The sequence below is a fragment of the Rhinoderma darwinii genome, chromosome 1 (assembly GCF_050947455.1).
Source record: "Rhinoderma darwinii isolate aRhiDar2 chromosome 1, aRhiDar2.hap1, whole genome shotgun sequence".
In the NCBI taxonomy this organism is placed as follows: Eukaryota; Metazoa; Chordata; class Amphibia; order Anura; family Rhinodermatidae; genus Rhinoderma; species Rhinoderma darwinii.
The window spans coordinates 282,667,238-282,692,134 of NC_134687.1; the positions used below are offsets into that span (position 1 = coordinate 282,667,238).

General features: G+C 44.6%; 1 protein-coding gene across 1 annotated transcript in view; it reads right to left on the reverse strand.

Moving 5' to 3' along the window:
* The window catches only part of FKBP8 (FKBP prolyl isomerase 8), a 54,112-nt gene extending 35,797 nt beyond the window's left edge, over positions 1-18,315 (reverse strand). Inside the window, exons 1-2 of the mRNA XM_075864507.1 lie at positions 18,203-18,315; positions 8,103-8,409 (exon numbers count right to left, since the gene is read on the reverse strand). Of these exons, the coding sequence (XP_075720622.1) occupies positions 8,103-8,406 (304 nt within the window). The 5' untranslated portion in view covers positions 8,407-8,409; positions 18,203-18,315. The remainder of the gene's footprint in view (positions 1-8,102; positions 8,410-18,202) is intronic.
* Between the last annotated feature and the right edge of the window lie 6,582 nt (positions 18,316-24,897).

Consider the following 24,897-nt stretch of genomic DNA (forward strand, 5'->3'; position numbering starts at 1 on the left):
ATAGAACGACAGGAGATCGGAGTGAAGAGCTCCCACTTGGAGCTTCAGCGGCTTGGTCACTGCTATAACTGGGTCTGGCAGAGGTAGTCCATTCACTGAAGCAACAGTCAACGGCCTCTCCAGGGGGGTTGTGGGTAATTGAAGATCCACCAGGTCTCTACAGATGAAATTAGCAGCGGATCCAGAGTCCAGATACGCAGAGACCTGATGCGTTCTCTCGCCGGACACTATGGTCACTGGTATGGACAATTTAGACAGAAGTCCTTTCTTACCCAAGGTTGCCTCTCCTAGCAACCGTAGGCTTTGGGATTTTTGGGGACACAGGCGCACAAGATGGCCACCGAGGCCGCAATATAGACAGAGTCCCGAAGTGCGACTGTGTTGTCTCTCCTGGATGGATAACTTACACTGGTCCATCATCACAGACTCCTTAGGTGGATCGACATCTGAGGACAGCAGGAGTTGCTGCAAAGTAGGGACCAGACTAGGAAGGCCTCCCTCTCGACTAACCTCTTGGAGGCGTTCTCGTATCCGCATATCAATCCGGGCGGACAGAAGGAGGAGGTGGTCATCCAGGGTAGATGGCAGGTCTCAAGCGGCAAGTTCGTCCTTAATTTTAGGAGACCGTCCATGCCAGAATGCAGCCACCAGGCCCTCATTGTTCCATAACAGTTCTCCTGCCAGGGTGGGGAAGTGGATGGCGTACTCGCTCACGGAGGGGTCTCCTTGGCGAAGGTTAATCAAGGAAGCCGAGGCAGATGAAACCCGTCCAGGCTCCTCAAACACCATGTGAAAAGTCCGGAGGAAGCCCTGGAAGTCACGGGTCTCTGGTCCTGGTCTCTCCCAGATAGGGTTCGCCCATGCAAGAGCCTTGCCAGTGAGGAGAGAGATGATGAAACCGACTCTTACGCCGTCAGACGAAAATGTCCTGGTATACAGGCTGAAGTGGATCTGGCACTGGTTCAAAAATCCAAGACAGGTACCTGCGTCTCCATCATAGCGGTCCGGAAGTGGAAAAGAAAAACGCGGATCAACACTGCCAGGAGGTGTAGTAGGAGGAACGGCAGCTCACGCCTCCTGCCGACGTGCGAGAATATTCAAGGCCTGGAGGAGTTGTTCCTGTCGAGACTGGAGGTCTAGCATATCCGCCCGCATCTCTTGTGATGTCGTTATGGTCTTGGATCGACCAGCGGGGTCCATGGCCTGAGCTTACTGTCACGTAGGGTTCGTTGACCCACTGGGCCGTATCGCCTTGGCGGTATGGCAGCTGGCTAACAGGGCGCAGGTTAGAGTCCATAGTTTATTTAGGGTACCTGTGGCAGCTCGGACAGTAGCAAGGCAGACTTGGCAGGAACTAGGCAGCAGGTAGACGTCAGGCGTGCAGAAGCCGGACAGGGTGCTCTGGAGCAATTAGCTCAAATCACCAACATGCGTGCGCTCTGGCTTCTTAAGTCTGGACTATGCTCGTGAGCGGACCCTGGTGGTCACTGTGGAGCAGGACGGCCGTATGTGCAGACATCTCGAGAGAAGGGCGTCAACTGGATGGAAGGAGTTCGTGGTCAGCAACCACGGACGTTACAATAGGGCTAGCACTCATGCTATGGTCCATTGGGGGTGGCGCGCCTCTACTGCAGACCTAAATTCAGTTGTAATTTGTCAGACTGCCATCTTCTGTGACTACTGCCCATGCTCTTTTTGTTTTCAGTTGTCAGTATTTCTTGATTCACTTTTTATTTATCTGCGATGTATTTGAATATTAAATGATTTTACCCAAAAATTTAGCTTTGCTTTTACATGACCCTTCACATTTCAATGAATAATCATAGACTGCAAGGTACTAATACACAGCCTTTACTTCAGTTCTTTTCTTCAGTTTCCTGCTTGTTCATAAAAAACAAAAGCCTTGTTGACATTGGTTAAATAACCCTGGGCTGCCATCCAACAATTTATTAAGTGATCGGACAGGTTTTGCTCTGTAATAGGATTATGAATCTGGTGACATTGCATGGTTGAAATGAACTTATGATATATCTGCCTGTTATATTTCCGTTTGTCCCGAGTGGTTTATGAAAATTGACACCCATGTGCAGCTTATCTTGTATCGCCTCATGGATTTCTCTGAGCCATACACATTCATTATCAATACTTTAATTTTATGGACTGGTTTCTGGTGGGGGTTACTGTTGAGCGTGTGTGTGCACACGTGTGTGTATGTTATACTAAAAAGTTGTTTAAAACAAAAATCTGATTTAAAGAAAAAATAAGAAAAAAGAAAACCCGGATGCTGTTGAGATCGATGTTAGCCATATTGCTGTCAGTGAGGTTGATCTGCTAACAGACAAGACTTCCCACACACAGCAGCAACAAGACAACCTATTCAGCAACAGGTCAAACAATACACAACCCCCAATGCGCAGCACACACTAGGCTAGAAATTTATGGGCATCCTAAATAAACTTCTGTTTACAGTGAGACTGTCTTATGGCAGGTACTGTTTAACCCCTAGGCGACATGTCACGTACATGTATGTGACAGCCGCCAAGGGCAAGTATGGAGCGCGCTCATGGGTTGAGCGCGCTCCATACCGAGCAGGTGTCAGCTATCTTGTTTTTTTAACAAAGTTTTTTTCTTTATAAAAGTGGTAAAACATGAAAGAAATAATAAATATATATATATATATATATATATACACACACACGCTATCTCCGTAATCGTATCAACCTGTAGAATAAAGTTAAACATATGGTTTTAACCTCACGATGTATGTCATAAATGCAAAACCCAAAAAACAAGGCTGGATTCCCTGTTTTTTTCCCCCATTCCACCCCACAAAGAATATTTTTTCAGTTTTCCAGTACATTATATAATGTCGAGAAAAACGAAAACTTGTGCCGCAAAAAACAAGCCCGCATACAGCTGTGTCAATGGAAAAATATAAAAGTTATGGCTTTTGGAAGGCATGGAGAATAAAACTAAAATGAAAATCCGAAAAATGGCTGTATCTCCAAGGGGTTAAACCTGTAAGCTCTACAACATGAATAGACACAGATAATGCAATGTTAGTCACAGTTCGGCATCGATTATGACGCAGAAACCACGTCTGAATCAGTGCCGACGCGATTTCAGTGGGAGACAGGTGTATTTTTTTCCAGGGCGGCTTTTGGCCGCTCATGGGGGAAAAAAAGTCGCATGTCCTTTCTTGATGCGGTTTCCTCCTCTGACCTCCCATTAAAATCAAGGGGAGGCCAAAAAAAACCTGCGGCGTTCGTTTGAGCGTTTTTTTCACTTATTTTTGCCATTAGTTTCAATGTCCGTGGGCGAAAAAAACACGGAACAATACGTGCAGGTAGTTCAAAGTCTGCCTCAAAATTCTTGAAGGAATTTGGAGGCAGTGAACAGGGCCTTAGGGTTACACAAACACAGGTCTTCTCTGGATATTCACCACTTTGGAAACCATTTTGTACACCCATATGTGTAGTCAAATCACAATACCAGCCAATCCATCAAGCTGGCTGTAGGCACGAAGAGCAGCCAGGCAAGTTTGTGGTCCATGATGTAGCATTTAGTGATTGTTTTCATGCACGCTTTCAAAATAAAAAAAAAGTACAAAACGCATTACACCAGCAACAGGTCATTACACCTCACAACTATAATGGCTTCCTCTAAAATAAAAGGTTAACGTGTACCTCCACTTATTCTATAGAGCTGCCAGCCGCTCTGGATACATGGAGAAGCGCATGACGCTCTGTCTCCCACTGAAGAGTTATGAGTAGCCGGCTGCAGACACTACACAGTCCGTGCTGCTGCTACAAGCGAGATAGTGAATACAAGTGATCTAGAAAAACCATTATATTGCACACTCCTGAACTACAATCGTTTTTCACTGAAAGTGGAGGTTTCTCACGGCCCAAATCTAGAGGTGGGTTGAGACTCCCTGACCTACGATTATATCATTGGGCGGGCCTCCTTACTTGGCTTGTCAATTGGTTTCATCACAGGTCAGTAAAGCAGTGGATTTCTTGACACATTTGCCTAGTACCCCTACAACCCCTTCATTGGTTGACATACACTCACAGACCTCATTGCTCTATGCTTCCTTTCCTAGTACAGCTATTCAACAGCTATGTGACTGCATTACAAGTCGCCCATATCTCATTGGCCTAGCCCCTTTACTCCCATGATCAAAAACCTCCCCCTGTAGCACATGTATTCCATTTGCTGACTGGGGAATCTAATGGGCTTGTCCAGCTTAGGCCCCATGCCCACGACCGTAGTTTTCATCTGTAAGTACGGATGAAATTGCTGATCCATTAATTTCTATTGGTCATGGACACCTTTTAGTATATTCAGATGCGTGTCTGTGCGCATGAGACCTTAGACATTTTTTGCTCTGTCCCCCTTTAGGTCCTACAGACACGAATCCCTGATAGTCATAAGCCAACTAGGACAATTGCCTAACTGCCAGTGGCGTAACTACCGCCGTAGCAGCTGCTACGAGATCCGCAGCGTTAGGGGGCCCATGCCGCCGGCCGGCACTGCCCCCCCCCCCCCCATGGCCGGAGGCAACGCTAGCAGCCGCTATGGCTGCTACAGCGCGACGCCACTAAAGGGGTTGTTCCTACAAAAGACATGCATCCCCTATTCTGTGGATAGGGGATACATGTGGGATCGCTTGCACACCCAGCGATAAGGAGAACGGGGGACCGAAAGTCCCCCGAAGTTCTCCATGACAAACCCCGGACTTCCGGGGTCTGTCGGCAGCACCATAGAAATTAATTGTGCACCGGTCGCGCTTGTGCGCATGCGTGACCAGCGCTCCTTTCATTTTTATTGAACTGCGCAGACCCGGAAGTCCGAGGTTTGTCATGGAGAACTTCGGGGGACTTTCGGTCCCCCGTTCTCCTTATCGCTGCCAGCGATTACACATGTATCCCCTTTTGGGGGGAGGGGGTTGGGGGCTGTATGGCGTTATCTACAGGGGAGGGCTGTAAGGCATTATCTACAGGTGAAGGGCTGTAAGGCGTTATCTATAGGGGGGCACTGTGTGGCGAAGGCGATAGGGAGGCACTATCTACAAGGGGGGGGGGTTGTGTGATACCCAGGGGAGGGGGGTGCCCAGTCAAAAGTTTGCTATGGGGCGCAGTCTTTCCTAGTTTCACCCCTGCTAACTGTGCTCTTATAAGTTCTTGTTCTTCCACTTACCCATATCCTACATAATGAATTTGAATCTACAGCAGAAGATAAACTTCCCATTAGCTCCATGTTGTTTTACAACTTTCCATAAATTTAGTGGAGTAACTGGCAAGGTCACAAAAAAGGCCTTGCTTGTAGTTATGATTTGGTTCTTAATGTGGGTATGAGCGGAAGAAATATATGGAAAGGTGGGAGGGAGAGTTGGGAGCATCCTATTCAGATGAGCAATGGCTACTGGCCTCTAACTGGCCATCGAAACATTCTAAATGTGTGACTCATAGAACGAATGTGGAAAATTCATCTCGGATGGTATTTAACACCCTCCAGATTGGCACATATGTTTGCAAGTGATTCTAACTCTTATTGGAGAGGATGTGGCCAAGTATGCACTCCCTTGCATATGTGGTGGGCCATAACTAAGTTGTGGGAAGTTGTATTTGCTTTAATGTCGGAATTTTCTAATCATCCTATAGAAAAAAAAATCCTACACTTGCAATTTTAGATAGATCACTGGACCAGATCCCTTCATCCTCCAGAGTTATCATTAACCACATTTTAATTGCTACTAGACTAGATATTGCGCAATCCTGGAGATCTCCCACGTCTCCCTCCTTATCGGACATTATAAGTAGAATTATACGAAACCTCCTTGATATCGGAGGTCAAGTCTCATGGTCGCATCTGAAATTTATGGAACGCTTGGATTACTTCTAAATATCTAATGTGAATGTATTTCTTATGGTGTTCTCCGTGATAGGAGGTGATGTTTTATATTGCTTTATTGTATTTTCTGTTTGATGTCCGTAGTTCTCTTCTGGTTGGGAAAACGATGTCTTGTATTTTGTGAAAAAAAAATTAAATAAAAACTTTAAAAGTTGATGAAATCGAATCATTGCTTACTCGGTTTGCACCTCTGTCCCGTTGAGTGTCTATCTTTTATACTTTTCCCCCTGACCAATACAGGGTTTCCCTCTTTTCTGGATCGTTAGATACACAGCTGAACGATAACTCCAAGCAAAAAATATGTACCATATCACTTTTCTTAACACTTACCTGCTGGGCCCAGGAAAATAATTATAAATTGCTCTTCGATGCCCTGTGATTGTACATACATATGCTCCTTCTGTCCTAGACAAGTGTTGGAGATGTGATTCTGAAAGAGGAACGCTTTTACACATATGGTGGGGTTTCCCACTAATCCACACCATTTGGGATCGGGTCTTTGAGGCCTACCACAGTTAGTGGAACCAATGTAATAAATACACCCCTTATGACTCGGTTGTCCTTCTTGCCAGTCTCTCAGTCCATCCTAAGGGTATGTGCACACACACTAATTACGTCCGTAATTGACGGACGTATTTCGGCTGCAAGTACCGGACCGAACACAGTGCAGGGAGCCGGGCTCCTAGCATCATAGTTATGTACTATGCTAGGAGTCCCTGCCTCGCTGCAGGACAACTGTCCCGTACTGTAATCATGTTTTCAGTACGGGACAGTAGTTCCACGGAGAGGCAGGGACTCCTAGCATCGTACATCACTATGATGCTAGGAGCCCGGCTCCCTGCACTGTGTTCGGTCCACTACTTGCGGCCGAAATACGTCCGTCAATTACGGACGTAATTAGTGTGTGCACATACCCTAAAGGAGACAGTAACCAGATTTTTCCTGATTGTGGCTCGTGCTGCGATTCCTCAACATTGGAGATCCACTGCGGCCCCCTCAATGGGAGAATGGCTCGCAAGAGTGCATTTTGAAACTATGGAGTTCTTGGATACAATATAACATTTCCAGTCTATCCTGAGAAATATATACATGTAAATGTATACAAAAAATTTTTATATCATTTTTTAATTCTTATTTATTCCCCCCCCCCCTCCCCTCCCCATTTCATTATGTATTTAGTCTAATGTGCTTTGTTGACCTCTAGCTTACGAATTATTCTGGCTGACTCCATGACGACGATTGTCTCCCTCATAGCTTTTTCGATCAGTGCTGTTGTATACATGTAATATGACTATGATTTACAGATATGCATGGCTTGTGTTTTTTTTGACCCATGATGTAACTTTTATTCTTGTTTGATGCCAGGGCATGTCTAACCCTAGGTTTGTTTGTATTTTCTTGAAAACTCCAATAAAACGGATTACATATTTAATGAAATACGAGTCCCCCTGTTGTCCTTTTAAACATACATTCAAGGTGGCAACCACTAATGACATTTTTTCAAGGTATATATATCCTTATGTCCCCACATCCCCTGTCTTTCGCTAGTCTGCCTGTGTAAGGCCAAGTCCAAAAGAGGTGGAATGCTCATTATTCCAGTTACATGTAGATGGGGGTTTTGATATCCCCATCATCATGTTTTGTCATGTTTGAGTGGAATCCACACCAAAAAACTGCAGCACTTCCAAAGCGTCTGAACTCACCCCAAGTGAGTGGTCCAGTAGTCCAATCTTTATATTCAGTACTCTAAAGCTCATAATAAAAGAAAAAATAAACTGTATGATGAATATTTTCTTTTTTCAACCTACGCAGGTTTCTTAGAATGTATTACACATATAACCTTTGGGACTGCATTCACATGTGCAGGATCTGGAAAAATGTATTTCTTTTTAACAAAAATCGTGGCAAAAACACATGAAAAACCAGCACATGTCAATATAAGTTTTTGTGTCAGAATAGATTTCTTATAAACTCAGTTCTTGCAGAATGTTATACGAAACTATGTCACTGCTTAAAGTAACAGTACCTGATAGATGAAACAATCTTGGGTGCCAACTTTTGCATCCCAACTAAACCGGTGGATGAGGTGCTGCACTTTAATGACAGGACAAGGCACATTTGCTGTGTCAGCAATCTACAGAGGTGGCACAGATTCAAAAGTTGCAGGGGTTCTGCTAGCTTCTTACCTAGGATATCTAGCCACTCCTCTTCTGGGCTTTTTCCATCTCCATCTTCTTCGGTCTGCTCTTTTGAGTCAGTCTGTGTTTGGGCCGATCCCTCATTTTCAACAGTTTCCAGAAGTGGAAGATCGCTCAAGTCATCATCATCTTCCCCAGTGCTATCTATTATCTCAAACTCCTCTGTACTGTCCAGAAGGGAAGTCCTGTCTCTTGGTTTGGAGTCATTTTCCGACAGCTGTGCACTGTCAGACCTATCTTCATGTACTGGTGAGTCATCCACATTGGATACAGGTTCATCTGCAGAGGCCATCCTCTGGATGAAGAAAGGAGAAAATAAATCACCTGAAAATAACATACATAAATGGCATATAAAAGTTAACATTTTTCCCTAGTGGAAATGGGTTTAAAAAAAAAAAATTTACTTTGTCATTTTGCGCCACTTTTTGTCCATACCCATAATCTGCTTTTTACTGTATATTGAGATTTGACTTGTCTAAACAACCCTCCCCTCAGCTCAAGCATCCATTAGCCCTTTGTCAGCACAAGTATATTAAGTTACTGATTTTTGTCTTAGGACTTGTCCACACGTAACGGATTTGCTGCAGAAAATTTTCAAAGCATTTACGCATCAAGTAGCAAACAATCCGCTGGGTTTTTTTTTTTTTGAAGGGCTGTGATGGTGATATTTCTTCTTTCTGTGATGTCATTTCCACCCCTGCAAGAAATTCTGCAGAGTTTCCACAGCAAATTAAACAGCACATCAGAAAAACGCAAGAAATTAGTCCACTATCCACAGCAATAACGGACATGCTGCGGAACTCACACCGCAGGTGAATTTCTGGACTGAATTTTTCTGCAGCGTGCGTGACATTTGTTAAAGAGAACCTTTCACCTCCCCATACATGTGCAGCTGAGTGCAGCATGTAATGGGGAGGGCTGCACAAACCCTGGGGCACTTTACATTTTTTTTCTACCTCCCGCCGTTATTTCGATATCGGTGCCGTTATATTTGGCGCCCGATATTTAAATAACCCCCTAAACAGTCAACGGGGCGTGTACTGGCAAGGGGGCATGTAACATTGCTGTGACACTGTCCAATCAGATAATGACAGTGCCACAGCAACAGCGAGCAGAGAAAGCGCACGCTCTCTCTCTTCAGCTTTGAAGATCAGTCTTTTCACCCGAACTGGCAAGGGAGCGTGTATCTGCTACTGACAGTGTAAGAGCTGTGGAGAGGCGCTTTCATCTCTTCAGCTCTTGCGAGAGATCAGTCTTGTATTGTCTGCCGAACTGGCAAGGGGGCGTCTCTGCTACGGACAGTGTAAGCGCTCCCCAGTTCAACAGACAAAGTACAAGACTGATCTCTCACAAGAGCTGAAAAGATGAGCTAGCAGGCTATCACACCTCAGTGTGCAGGGACCGATCGCGGAGGTCCCCGCCAATTAACCACTTAGAAGCTGCGTTCAATAGCGATCGCGGCTTCTTAAGGGTTAAGCCACAATCGACGGCCCGCTACATGACAGCGGGCGGCGATGGCTACTGTGGCTACTAGGAGTCCTAACAATTGACTCCGGCTACGCCATCGACGGAAGCCTAGTAGGTCCTGACAAAGTCAGGACCCACTATGCTTGCTGTCAGCAAGTAGCTGACAGCTCTAATACACTGCACTACGTATATAGTGCAGTGTATTAAAATAGCGATCAGGGCCTCCTGCCCTCAAGTTCCCTAGTGGAACAACGTAAAAAAAGTGTAATTGGGCAACACAATGGGGTATTTTTTTCCATGTTTAAATAAGAAATTTTTATGAAAAATGACATTTTATTGGAAAAAATTTCATTTTTTTAATTTTACAGCCCAATTCAAGTACGTGCGGTGTAAAAACTGTGGGGTCAAAATGGCAACAACAACCATAAATTAATTCATTGAGGGGTATAGTTTCCAAAACGGGGTAACTTTAGGGCGATTCCTACTGTTTTGGCACCTCAACACCCCTTCAAACCTGGCATGCTGCCTAAAAAATATTCTAATAAAAAAAAAAAAAAAAAAAAAAAGAGGCCCCAAAATGCACTAGGTGCTTCTTTGCATCTGGGGCTTGTGTTTTAGTCCACGAGCGCACTAGAGACACATGTGGGACATTTCTAAATACTGCAGAATCTGGACAATACATATTTAGTAGTGTTTCTCTGGTAAAACCTTCTGTGTTACAGAAAAAAATGGAATAAAATTGAAATTCAGTAAGAAAAATGAAATTTGCAAATTTCAGCTCCACTTTGCTTTAAATTCCTGTGAAATGCATAAAAGGTTAAAAAAACCTTTCTAAATGCTGTTTTGAATACTTTGAGAGGTCTAGTTTTTTAAATGGGGTGTTTTATCAGGGTTTCTAATACATAGGCCCCTCAAAGCCACTTCAGAACTGAACAGGTACATTAAAAAAATGGGTTTTGAAATTTTCTTAAAAATGAGAAATTGGTGTTTATGTTCTAAGCCTTGTAACGTCCAAGAAAAAGAAAAGAATGTTCAAAAAACGATGCCAATCTACAGTAGACATATGGGAAATGTGAACTAGTAACTATTTTGGGTGGTATAACCATCTTTTTTACAAGCAGATGCATTTAGATTCAGAAAAATGCTATTTTTTCTAAATTTTTCACAAATAAACACTGAATATATCGACCTAATATTACCACTAACAAAGCCCAAAGTGTCACGAGAAAACAATCTCAGGATCGCTTGGATAGGTTTAAGCATTCCGAAGTTATTACCACATAAAGTGAAATATGTCAGATTTAAAAAATGGGCTCGGAGCCTCAATCACCAGATTATAAGTGCCCTATCTCCTACATAATCTGATCGGCGCTGTAATGTAGATAACAGTGGTTTTTATTTTGAAAAACAATCATTTTTGAGCAAGTTATAAACAATTTTAGATTTATGCTATTGGGTTCTTAATAGACAACAGGGCGTGTTTTTAGTTTTTACCAACTGGGCGTTGTGAAGAGGAGTGTATGACGCTGACCAATCAGTGACCAATCAGCGTCATACACTTCTCATTGATCCAGCTTCTTTCACTACACTATCACGCTGGGCTGGTACAATGAGAAGTGTAGGACACTGATTGGTCACCGTCATACACTCCTCTGTACAACGCCCAGTTGGTAAAAAGTAAAAAACATGCCCAGTTGTCTATTAAGAAACGAATTAGCATAAATCTAAAATTGTTTATAACTTGGTCAAAAATTATCGTTTTCAAAATAAAAACCACTGTTATCTACATTACAGCGCCGATCACATTATGTAGGAGATAGGGCACTTATAATCTGGTGACAGAGCCTCTTTAAGGCCAAAACAAGGCTGTGTCCTTAAGGGGTTACCTTTCTTAGGAAAAGGGAAAAAAAATAAAAAATCAGCAATTCAGCCATTGTTTTTTGGGTTTTAAATTTACGCCGTTTTATCTTTATTCTATGGGCCGGTACGATTATGGTGATATCAAACATGTCTAGGTGTGCGTTTGTTTTTTTGCTTTACTACTTTTGCACAATGATAGCACATTTGAAGGCTATGTAAACCTTATCGATCACATCTAAGCTTGAGCGGCGGTCCTGCGTGTCTCTGACACACAGGATCCAGCAGTTATCAATCCTATCTAAGTTCATGAACTTAGATGTAATCGATAATAGCTGGATCCTACGTTTCAGAGACACACAGGACTCGCTGTCACCGAATCAGTGCCGCTGACACGACTAATTTGGCTGTGACTGCAAACAGGATACATAGAAGCTGTATCTCAAAAAGTAAACAATATTATTTAACCCCTTACTGCATCAGGACGCACCGTTACGTCCTGTATTGCAGTGCTTTAAGGCACCAGGACATACAGGTGCGTCCTGGCTAAAAACTGTCACCCTGTCAAAGGACAGGGTGACAGAACTGTGCCGTCAACGGTTTATGACAGTTGAACGGAATGGTAAGACGGCAGGGGACCAATCACAGCTCCATGAGAAGGTGTATGTGATGGAGCTGGCTCAGAAGCTGAGCCAGCGCCATCACCGCCGGTTATCGGCTGTCCGACACCCCACTGTAACAGCCAGGACTGGATCTAGGCTCTGATCCGGCTGATTAACTCCTTAGATGCAGCGATCAAAGCGATCGCTGCATCGAAGTGTCTTCGAGCTTGTCGGCAACCATGATGGTTGCCACGGGCGTGGGTGTCAGCTGTTTTTCACAGCTGACATCGAGCGCTAACGGCCAGGACCGGAGCTAGGCTCCGATCCAGCCGATTAACCCCTTACATGCAGCTATTGCAGCATCAAAGCGATTAGATCGCACCCTATGGTTGCTAATGGCAATCATCGGCACCCACAGGGAGGGGTTCTGATGGTTGCTATGGCAACCGTAGACTAACAATCGCTTCCTAGCACGGAAGCCTAATAGGCTTGCTGTCAGTGAATAGCTGACAGCTCTAATACACTGAACTATGTAGGTAGTGCAGTGTATTAGAATAGCGATCAGGGCTTTATGCCTTCAAGTCCCCTAGTGGGACAAAAAAAAAAAGTTAACACAAGTTAATAAAAATGTTGTAAAAAAAAAAAAAATACGTTTCATGTTAAAAAACACGAACAGCCTTTTTTTCCCCATAATAAGTCTTTTATTATAGGGAAAAAATGGAAAACATTAAAAAAAATAATATACACACGTTGTATCCCCGCGTCCGTAACGACCTGAACGATAAAAATATCACGCTATTTTACCCGCACGGTGAACACCGTAAAAAAATAAAAAAAACTATTACAGAGTCGCTGTTTCTTAGTCACTACCCCTCCCAAAACATAATTTTAAAAAAAGGGATCTAAAAGTTGCATGTACCCCAAAATTATACCATTAAAAACTGTAGCCCGTCCCGCAAAAAACAAGCCCTCCCACAGCTTTTTTGATGGAAAAATAATTAAAAAAAAAAAAGTTATGGCTCTCAGAATATGGTGACAAAATAAATCATTTGAAACAAGTGATTTTATTGTGCAGACGCTGCAAAACATAAGAAAAACTATATACATATGGGATCGCCGTAATCGTACCGACCCGAAGAATAAAGTAATAGTCACATAGCGCATGGCGAACGCAGTAAAAAAAAAAAAAATGAATAAAAAAACATCAGAATTGCTGGTTTTTGGTCACCTTGCTTGCCAACAAATGAAAAAAAAAATAAAAAGTGATCCAAAAAAATAAATAAATATCGCATGTACCCCAAAATGGTACCAATGAAATCTACAGATTGTCCCGCAACAAATAAGCCCTCACACAGCCCCAGTGGAGAAAAAATAAAGAAGTTCTGGCTCTCAGAATATGGCGATGCAAAATGTGCAGTGTCCCCAAAAGCGGATAAGATTGGGCGCCATTTATCAGTGCGACACCGGCCACATATCTATGAATTATTATTTAATTTACCCCATTATACCCTCTTATTATGCACTGATGTACCCTGCACAGCTTACATATGCCCCCTCATCATAAATTGAACCAGCAAAACCCCAAACAAAAACTACCACTAAGCAAAATCTGCGCTTCGAAAGCCAAAAGGCGCTCCCTCCCATCTGAGCCCTGCAGCATGCCCAAACAGCAGTTTACGTCCACATATATGGCATCGCCATACCCGCGAGAACCCGCTTAACAGTTTGAGGTATTTGTCTTCAGTAGCACGAACTGGGCACAACATATTGTGCACTAAAATGGCATATACCTGTGGAAATTTGCCATTTTCACTTTGCACCATCCACTGAGAATTCATTTCTAATAAAAAAAAAAGCCTGTGTGGTCAAAATCTCACTACACCCCTTAGAAAATGCCTTGAGGGTGCAGTTTCCAAAATGGGGGTCACTACTTGGGGGTTTGTTTTACTATTTGACCCCAAAGCCCTGCCATTGTGGGCTAATGCTGCGAAAATCACCAAAATAAGCCTCACATGCGCATTTCACTCCTAAGCCCTGTCATATGTCCAGGCAAATGATAAATGCCTTGAGGGGTGTAGTTTACAAAATGGGGTCACTTCTCAGGGTTTTGAACTCTACTCTGGTACCTAAGGGAGCTCTGCCAATGCGACATGGCGCCCGTACACCAGTCCAGCAAAATCTGTGCTCTAAAAGCAAAATGGCGCTCCTTCCATTTTGAGCTCTGCCATGTGCCCAAACGCATGGGATATTGCCGAACTCGGGAGAAATTGGGTAACAAATTGTGTGTTGTTTTTTCTCCTATTACCCCTTGTTGAAAAAAAAAAAATTTTATTCTTTTTTTTCATTTTCACTGCCTCATTCTAATACAATCTATGAAACACCTGAGGTATCAAAATGCTCACTACACCCCTAGATGATTACCCTTAGGGGTATAGTTACCAAAATTGAGTCCCTTCTCAGAGGTTTCTACTGTACGGGTACCTCAAGGGCTCTGCAAATGCAAATGCAACATGGTGCCCAAAAAACAATCAACCAAAATCGACATGCCAAGTAGCACTCCTGCCATTCTGAGCCCTGCTGTGTGTCCAAGCAGCAGTTTATTACCACATATGGGGTATTGCCGTACTCAGGAGAAATTGCTTTACAATTATTGGGGCGCTTTTCCTCCTTTATTCCTTGTGAAAATGAAAAAAATGCAACATTTTAGTGGGAAAAAAAAGTAGATTTTCACTTTCACTGCCGAATTCCAATAAATTCAGCAAAAAAAACCAAAAAACAGTGGGGTCAAAATGCTCACTATACCGCTAGATAAATTCCACGAGGAGTGTAGTTTCCCAAATGGGGTCACATTTGCGGGGTTTGCACTATTTTGGCCCCTCAGTGGCTTTGCAAATGTGACATGGCGCCGCAAACCCTTCCAGCAAAACTTGAGCTCCAAAAGTCAAATGGCGCTCCGTCCTTTCTAAGCCCCGCCCGTGTGTCCAAACAGTTGTGGTTGGGGTGCTTTTTCTCCCTTTTCTATTGTAAAAATGAAAAAATCTGAACTAAAACGACATTTAATTAGAAAAAAATTTTGATTTTCAATTTGACGGCATAATTCCCATAAATTCTGCCAAAAAACATGTGGGATCAAAATGCTAACTATACCCCTAGAAATATTCCTTAAGGGGTGTAGTTTCACAAATGGTCATTTTTGGAGGGTTTCCGCTGTTTTGGTGCCTCCAGGGCGTTGCAAACACGACATGGCACTGAAGACTATTCCAGCAAAATCTGCTCTCCAAAATCGAAATGGTGCTCCTTCCCTTGTGAGCCCTGCCGTGAGTCCAAACAGCAGTTTATTACGACATAAGTTGCATTGCCATAATCGGTAGAAGATGCTTTACAAATGTTGGGGTGATTTTTCTCATTTATTCCTTGTAAAAATTTCTACGCTTTTTTTTTTAAAGAAAAAAGTAGATTTTCATTTTTACAGACTAATTCCAATAAGTTTAGAAAAAAAACTGTGGGGTCAAAATGCTAAGAATACCCCTAGATAAATTTCTTGAGGGTAGTTTCCAAAATGAGGTCACTTTTGGGGGGTCTCCACTGTTTTCGCACCACAAGACCTCTTCAAACCTGACATGGTGACTAAAATATATTCTAAAAAAAAAAAGGAGGCCCCAAAATCCACTAGGTGCTCCTCTGCTTCTGAACTCTGTGTTTCAGTCCATTAGCACACTAGGGCCAATTCTAAAAACTGAAGAATCTGGGCAATAAGTATTGAGTTGCGTTTCTCTAGTAAAACCTTCTGTGTTAGGGTATGTGCACACGACCTATTTTCAGACGTAATGGAGGCGCCTCGAATTACGCCTGAAAAGACGGCTCCAATACGTCTGCAAACATCTGCCCATTGCCTGCAATGGGTTTTACGATGTGCTGTGCAGACGAGGTGTAATTTTACGCGTCGCTGTCAAAAGAAGGCGTGTAAAATTATGCCCGCGTAGGGCAGGACACTTCTTTGGACGTTTTTGGAGCCGTTTTTCATTGACTCCAATGAAGAACAGTTCCAATTATGTCCGTAAAAGACGCCGCGAAAAACGCGAGTACATGCAAAAACGTCTAAAATTCAGGAGCTGTTTTCTCCTGAAAACAGCTCCGTAATTTCAGATGTATTTTGCGTTGCCGTGTAAACATACCCTTAGGCCTCATGCACACGAACGTAAAAACGCCCGTAATTACGGCCCGTAGAAGTCTATTGGGCTCCCGTAATTACGGGTGGCTACGTGTGTGCACCTGTAATTACGGGAGTGTTGCTAGGCGACGTCAGGGGATAGTCACTGTCCAGGGTGCTGAAAGAGTTAACTGATCGGCAGTAACTCTTTCAGCACCCGGGAAAGTGACTACCGCTGGAGTTAATGGTATTAAAAGTTAACTTACCTGCTTCTTCCTCCAGTCCGGCCTCCTGGGATGACGTTTCATCCCATGTGACCGCTGCAGCATCCAGGGAGGTCGGACTGAATGTCAAAAGATGGACGCGTCACCAAGACAACGGTACGTATGAACTTTTTACTTTCAATCGCTGCGGAAACTCTGCCCGAAAGGGCAGCCCCTTCTCTCTTTCCAGCCCTGATAGAGAGAAGGGGCTGCCGATTAGTTCAGAGAAAACGGAACCGTAAAACGGGTGTAATACTGGTGACACCGGGCACGGGTCCGTAAATACTGGTGGAATACGAGTCGAATACGTGTGACAAAGGACCCGTATTTACGCCAGTATTTACGGGAGGAAAAAAACTAAGTTTGTGTGCATGAGGCCTTAAAGAATTTTTTTTTATTACCAATGAATTTTGGCAAAAAAAACCGAAAATTTTAAATTTCCCCTCTACTTTGATTAAATTCCTGTGAAATTGATAAATTTAAAAAAATGCCTTCAAAGGTTTAGTCTAATGGGGAAAAAGTATTTACATCACTGCTTTCCAAAAACAGTAACTTTTAAATGTTTCTGTAGCCTTATGTGAATTTGTTTCTTGAGGGACAAGTCATTTTTTTTTTTTAATAGAACGGTTTTGGGGTACATATAGATTATTGAAGGGGGGGCGGGAGATTCCACCGTTAACTAGCGTGTATGTTGTTCACCGTATTATACAGGTCATTACGATTATCATGGCAATAACTTTTTAAACACCCTCTGCTAACCATATAGTGTACCTGATATATATCAACCTATAATTTACTTCCTCTTAAAGGTTTGTTGTTTTATCCATGCCAATTCTGTGTGAAGTTACTGCCACTAGGTGTCTCCCTTCCTGTAATCTGCTGTCCCATACTGTGATCATGTTTACAGTATGGGACAGTATTCCCACGGGGAGGCAGGGACTCCTAGCATCATAGATAACGAGTCCCTACCTCCCTGAACGGTGTTCTGTCCGGGAAATACTGCCGAGATACAATCCATATATCACGGACCGAATACGGCAGTGTGAAAGGCTGGAGCTACATGGTGACTTTGGCTGCGACATAGGCAGAACGGCCAAAGATCGCTACGTCTCAGTCTACATCACAAGTAACGAGTCGTCTTGCGACCTGCAAGTAACCGCGGCATCAGTTTGGATTTCTTGCAACGGTCATGTCGCGGCAACATGCGCATCACGTCAACATGAACATCGCTACACAACCACATTGACTTTTGTTACTTGCAACGTAGGCTACGGGACATAGCAAACTCTTTGTGCCGTGTGACCTGTGTCGTGGCCTGAAATCCCACAATACATAGGATTAGATTTTATATGATATTATCTTGATCTTTCTAAACGCAGATTTTATTGTGCCATACAAGTAAAGATTATTATCTCTATCTCATATTGGGCTTAGGGTCATCTGCAATAAGTAACTGACTGCGGCTATTGGGAGCCCTGTGCCATCTAAAAAAAATAAAAGGGGCCGTACTGTCGCCTCTTGTGTCATTACATGGAGCACTGATACAATTATTTGTCTTTTGTGACATGAGAAGTCATGTGGCATGTGTCACCCCTGTAAACATCAGCCACAACACGCAGAAGAGCTGCATACTCCAGCTATTTGTCCTTGCACCTCATAGCTGTGCCTGTAATTCACTGACTACATAGCGCTGCCTGACCTCCCCGGCAAATTCATGTCAGCGTCAGGCCGCCCGGCACCACCAATTACCTTGTCCTGCCTGCGGCCGCCGCGTATTCCCTCACCGGGCTACTGTAGATGTCACCTGCGGCTTCTACCTGGATTGTGCAGCTCTTCCGGTAACAGGATGTAAACAGCGCTGTGATTGGCCACCTCGCCTTGCCTCTTGATTGGACAAGGCAGGTCACATCGCTGCATCTGACCGAGCATGATAGGGCATGTCTGAACTGTTTATCTGACTGGAAATCATATGATATTGGGTTGTTGTAAAGGAAGCTGTTAGGCCACGTTCACACAGGGCACAAGTCACCAATAGTGAATGCTAAAGAAAGGAGAAGGAGGAAACACGTGTCTTGATTTGGATGAGCAAAAGTTAAACATTTGCACTTATTGTCATTGCTGCGTGATAACATGTTGCCTAATGTCACGTTGTACGACATGTCACCAAGGCAGCTAGCCATTGGCTGCTGTGGTCATGTGATATGGTGCTGGACGAAGAAGCAGCTCAGAAACAGCACCACATTTTTTTGTATATTATAAACAAGTTTTTCAATATTGTGAGCATTAGTGTATATCAGTGGCGTAACTACCGCTGTAGCAGCCGTAGCGGCTGCTACGGGGCCAGCGGTATGAGGGGGCCCGTGTCGCCCGCCGGGGTCTGTCTGCAGCTCCATAGAAATGAATGGAGCGCCGGTCGCGCTTGTGCGCATGTGTGACCAGCGCTTCTTTCATTTTTTATTGAGCTGCGCAGACGCCGGAAGTCAGAGGTTTGTCATGGAGAACATTGGGGGACTTTCGGTCCCCCGTTCTCCCTATTACTGCCAGCGATCACACATGTATCCCCTATCCTGTGGATAGGGGATACATGTCTATTGTAGGACACACTACAGGTCAGATTTTTTTGGGGGGTTGGGGCTGTATGGCGTTACCTACAGGGGGGCTGTATAGCGTTACCTACAGGGGGGGCTGTATAGCGTTACCTACAGGGGGGCTGTATAGCGTTACCTACAGGGGGGCTGTATAGCGTTGCCTACAGGGGGGCTGTATAGCGTTACCTACAAGGGGGGCTGTATAGCGTTGCCTACAGGGGGGCTGTATAGCGTTGCCTACAGGGGGGCTGTATAGCGTTACCTACAAGGGGGGCTGTATAGCGTTACCTACAGGGGGGTTCTGTATGGCGTTATCTACAGGGGGGGCTGTATGGCGTTACCTACAGGAGGGGTATGTATGGCGTTATCTACAGGGTGGGCTGTATGGCGTTACCTACAGGGGGGCTGTATAGCGTTACCCACAGGGGGGCTGTATGGCGTTACCTACAGGGGGGGCTGTATGGCGCTATCTACAGGGGGGGCTGTATGGCGCTATCTACAGGGGGGCTGTATAGCGTTATCTACAGGGGGGCTGTATAGCGTTACCTACAGGGGGGCTGTATAGCGTTACCTACAAGGGGGGCTGTATAGCGTTACCTACAGGGGGGTTCTGTATGGCGTTACCTACAGGGGGGGCTGTATGGCGTTACCTACAGTAGGGGTCTGTATGGCGTTATCTACAGGGGGCTGTATGGCGTTACCTACAGGGGGGCTGTATAGCGCTACCCAGAGGGGGGCTGTATGGCGCTATCTAAAGGGGGGGCTGTATGGCGCTATCTACAGGGGGGCTGTATGGCGCTATCTACAGGGGGGGCTGTATGGCGTTATCTACAGGGGGGCTGTATAGCGTTATCTACAGGGGGGGCTGTATAGCGTTACCTACAGGGGGGCTGTATGGCGTTACCTACAGGGGCGGCTGTATGGCGCTATCTACAGGGGGGCTGTATAGCGTTATCTACAGGGGGGCTGTATGGCGCTATCTACAGGGGGGGGCTGTATGGCGTTATCTACAGGGGGGGCTGTACGGCATTATTTACAGGCACTATCTACAAGCGGGGGGGGGTTGTGTGACACCCTGGGGAGGGGGGGGCCCGGTCAAAAGTTTGCTGTGGGGCCCAGTCTTTCCTAGTTACGCCCCTGGTGTATATTCATAGGGTACAGTCCTAGCACGTTTTTTGCATTCATTTTCGCAAAGTGCCATCCAAACTGCTGCATTTACAAAATTGTGTGAGAATTACAGCAGAAAACGCAATTTGACCACACCATGAGGATAGAATGCACAGAGCTGCCCTTTGCTGCTCCTATAGGATAATAGCGGGTGCGGGGCCTCCATCTATTATATTTGTCAGGGATCATTACCATGTATATTGTTTGCAAAAATATTGTCCTTACATATATATATATATCAGTATATTTCACAAAGAGATTGGATCTATGGAACACAAAGGAGCCTGCATGAGGGACACGCCTATGGAGACATCGCCCCTGGAATGCAAGAGGAGTGTACAGAAGAACTTACAGCTGAATAGAGCCAATAGGGCTTAAGCACGCCCCACATCTCTAGGGAGGAGTTTTGTGATTCTTTGTTCAATAAAAGTTTAGTCTTCACTTCTTACTTAACTGAGAGAGGATGTGTACCAACATTTGTCTGGTGTACTTTTTCCACGCATGCCCTCAGTTTTCAATTTACAGAGGTGGCTATTCAGTGTGAAATAACAGGGAAAAGTACGTTTTGCCCTGACAATTGGCACCCAAATGTGGGGCTGCACTCGAGGGGATCTTGGAATCAGGACAATCACAGGGTGAAACAGACGACCCAGGACTGCCCATTGAAGGAGCCTGATCACCTCCACAATAACACGGTAAGTCAGTTGATTTTATAAATCTTTGTCTTATCTGTGTTACTGGACGGTCTTGTGGTGGTCTATAGAACCCTGGTCAATTTCCTGGATTAGCTCTCAGGTGACAGGGGCGTCATCCCCGCTGTGTGGTCACATACCCGTAAGAAATTAGTCGTGCCCGACTAACCATCCTCTGGGTAATTAGGGACTAGATAGAAAATATAGCCTGTTTTATACAGGGGCACGATAAGTCGTGAGTAATTTTCCAGCAAGACCTGTGAGTTGCAGACTGGGAGATTGTAATATTCCAGTGAGACTTAATGAGTTGCAGACTAAGGAATTGTAATATTTTGGCCAGACCTCGGTGAAACCGGTCACTAGAAGGTTGCAGACCAAAAGGTGTTATATAAATTACGTGAAGAATATAGATGGTTAGAATGGATGGTTTATGGTCCATAATGGCAGCAGTCCCTCATGTTGAGTGTGTCCTCATTGTGGGCAGAAAAACCCCCCTCACAGCTGAGCTGTGTTTCCTGTGGGAGAGACTGCCCCCCCCCCCCCATCCCCTGATGAGGTCACGCCCGGCCCAACCAAATCAGTATGAAATGATAGTCTTGTTAATTTTGTCATTTCCCTCAGTAAAGAGTTGCCAGTAACACATGCTGCAGTGTTTTCTTCTATTCTAGATTCTGTCCCAGGGGTTTAGGACGCTGTGCACTGGTGAACAGACACGTCATCATAATATAGAGATAGTGGCCGACAGATTGGACACTGTTAGGGTATGTGCACACGGTAGCAGGCTTTTACGTCTGAAAAGACAGACTGTTTTCAGGAGAAAACAGCTGCCTCGTTTCAGACATAAATGCTCCTCCTCGCATTTTGCGAGGCTTCTCTGACAGCCGTAAATTTTGAGCTGTGCTTCATTGAGTTCAATGAACGGCTCAAATTACGTCTGAAAGAAGTGTCCTGCACTTCTTTTGACGAGGCTGTATTTTTACGCGTCGTCGTTTGACAGCTGTCAAACGACGACGCGTAAATGACAGGTTGTCTGCACAGTACGTCGGCAAACCCATTCAAATGAATGGGCAGATGTTTGCCGACTTATTGTAGCCCTATTTTCAGACTTAAAACGAGGCATAATACGCCTTGTTTACGTCTGAAAATAGGTCGTGTGAACCCAGCCTTACAGATGTGTGACACTTGGAAGTTCATTGTATGGGAGAATTTTTGCCGGCATTGAAATTGTTACGTTTGTGAGAATAGAAGCTGTGAGGAGTGAGTGCGTGACCCCCCTCCTGTAGATTGCGATTGTGTGGGGGAGGGGGACTGTGTGTAGTGTGCAGTGAGAAGCAGACTGGTATAAGCTTCTATATAGAGCATGGACTGATGGGACAAGGGATTACAATATTACACTGATTTTAGATCTATATTGTATGCTCTTATATTTAACAGCAGTAATGTCTAAAAAACAAAATTCTTAGTGTTTTGTGTATGGGATTAAAATCAGTTTCTTTTTTTCTGTGTAAAGGAAAGTTTCTTATTTTTGCGCTGTTGTCCAGTAACTTCACCAAGCGAGGAAAATATTACAGACCGCTGGATATGTCTGCAAAAAGATATAACAGTTACGCTGCATATTTGTGTTATGATGTGATAAGATTTAACCCGTTAGTGACCGACCCATCGTGTTTCTACGTCGGTCACTAACGGGCTTTATTCCGATGCCATAGACTTTTTACGTCGCGGCATCGGAATAAAATAGTGCCGCCGGCGGAGGTTTAGCTCCCTGCTCTCAGCTGCCGGAGGTAGCTGAGGGCTGGGAGCAGTGACTGGGGACCGCTGTTTGCGGTCCCCATACCGGCGATCGCCGGTATTCAACGAATACCGGCGACCGCCGTTACAATAAATGTGCCTCAGCAAATTATGATTTTATCTCCTCTCACCATGTATGTTTGATGAGTGGAGATAAAAAAAACTGCTTCTTAGGCCCCCTGCTGCCTCTGATCGTGCCCCCCGTCCCTAACTGCCGGGAAAAAAAAGAAAATGGCGCACGCATGCGCAGTGACATAAGGCAGCTATTCTGCCTGTAAATAGAAACTGATCAGGGACTCTGATAATTGGTCCCTGATCAGATGGTCACTGTGATATACCTATCACAGTGACCATAGTCCCATATTTACACAATACAGCACAAGATTTGTGCTCTTTCCCTCCCTTCTCTCACTGTAGTTGATCTGTGAGAGGAGAGAGAGAAATACTATAGAAATCTTGTGCTGTATTATACTGTGAAATACACCACATACGTACTCGCCAGTGTTCCGATTTTGTCCGTAATCACGCCAGATTACCCGTAATTACTTGTTATCTCCGTAATTCTTTTTTTTTTCCGCTGAATTAGTTTTAGTTGCAGTAATTAACTGCGGTTTACCGTATTTTTTTATGTTAGTGTTGTGTCTATATTATATAAAAAAAAAAAATATACAAAAAAAATGTAAAATACAAAAAAAATAAAAATTTACTTGTTAGTTTAGTGTTAGAAAATAATGAACCGCAGAAGCGGCAGAATGTTCTCTGCAGAGCAGGCATACGCCATGCTGTGCTCTAGCGGTTCCGGCAGTGATACAGACACTGTCAGAAGCAGAACTTGGCTCAGAAAGCGACACAAGTTCTGCTTCTGCCACTGGACCCCCTAACCCTATGGTGGTGGACGCAGCGGTCACCGGTGAAGCGTCAGGAGCCGGGCTTAGTACTGCAGTCCCTCCCGCAATGTGGGATCCTGCAGTTTCTTTCTCCCCCCAAATTCTGCCATTTACAGCGACTCCAGGCATCAACTCTGATGTCACAAATTTTACCCCCTATAATTTTTTTAATTTGTTTATAGGCGATCAGGTCCTGGAACTAATCGTCCAGCAGACGAATTTATATGCCAGGCAATTTGTCACCCAAAATCCCAGTTCTTACTATTCCAGAGGATGGATCCCCACAACAGTCTGTGAAATGAAAAATTTTTGGGGAATTACCCTAAATATGGGGATAGTAAAAAAAAAAACGTCTATCTGCTCCTACTGGGCTACTAGCGCTATCCATAGCACCCCTGTATTTGCTGCTGTCATGACCCGAACGCGCTATGAGACGCTAATGCACTTCTCGGACAACTCCCAAATCCCCCCAAGAAGTGACGCAGGCCATGATCGCCTCAACAAGTTGAGACCCCTCATCTCCCTCCTATCTGAGTCTTTTCTGAATTTGTACACCCCAGGCCAAAAAATAGCGGTAGACGAGTCCCTTATGGCCTTCAAGGGCCGTCTATCGGTTCGCCAATATATCCCCTCCAAAAGAGCCCGATACGGAGTGAAACTGTATAAGGTGTGCGAGAGCACAACGGGCTACACCTGTGCCTTTTTTATATGAGGGCAGGGACCGCCACCTTAATCCCCCAGGATGCCCAGAGGATATTGGCATTAGTGGGAAAATTGTCTGGGAACTCATGGTGCCATTCCTACAGAAAGGGTACCATGTGTACACCGACAATTACTACACCAGTGTCCCCCTGTATAAGTCCCTCCATGCTGCGAATACAGGGGCCTGTGGGACGGTACGAAAAAATAGTCGGCTTCCCTCAACAACTGGTGTCCAGGCTACTAGTAAGGGGTGCGTCACTCTCATTCACCAGTGACCAGTTGCTCGCAATAAAATGGAGTGACAAAAAGGACGTGTACATGCTCTCCACCGTGCACGAGGACACCACAGTGGCAGTGAGAGAGAGGGGCGCTACCTCTGATAAGAGGAAACCGGTCTGCGTGGTGGACTATAACAAGTTCATGGGGGGGAGTCGATCTATCTGACCAGGTCCTACAACCGTACCTGGTCAAGCGCAAAACTAGGGCCTGGTATAAAAAGGTAGCGATCTACCTTATCCAGATGGCCACTTATAACAGTTATGTGCTCTATAAGACCCAGGGAACGCTCAGTTTCCTCCAGTATCAGGAGAAAATTATAGAGCACCTCCTGTTTGACT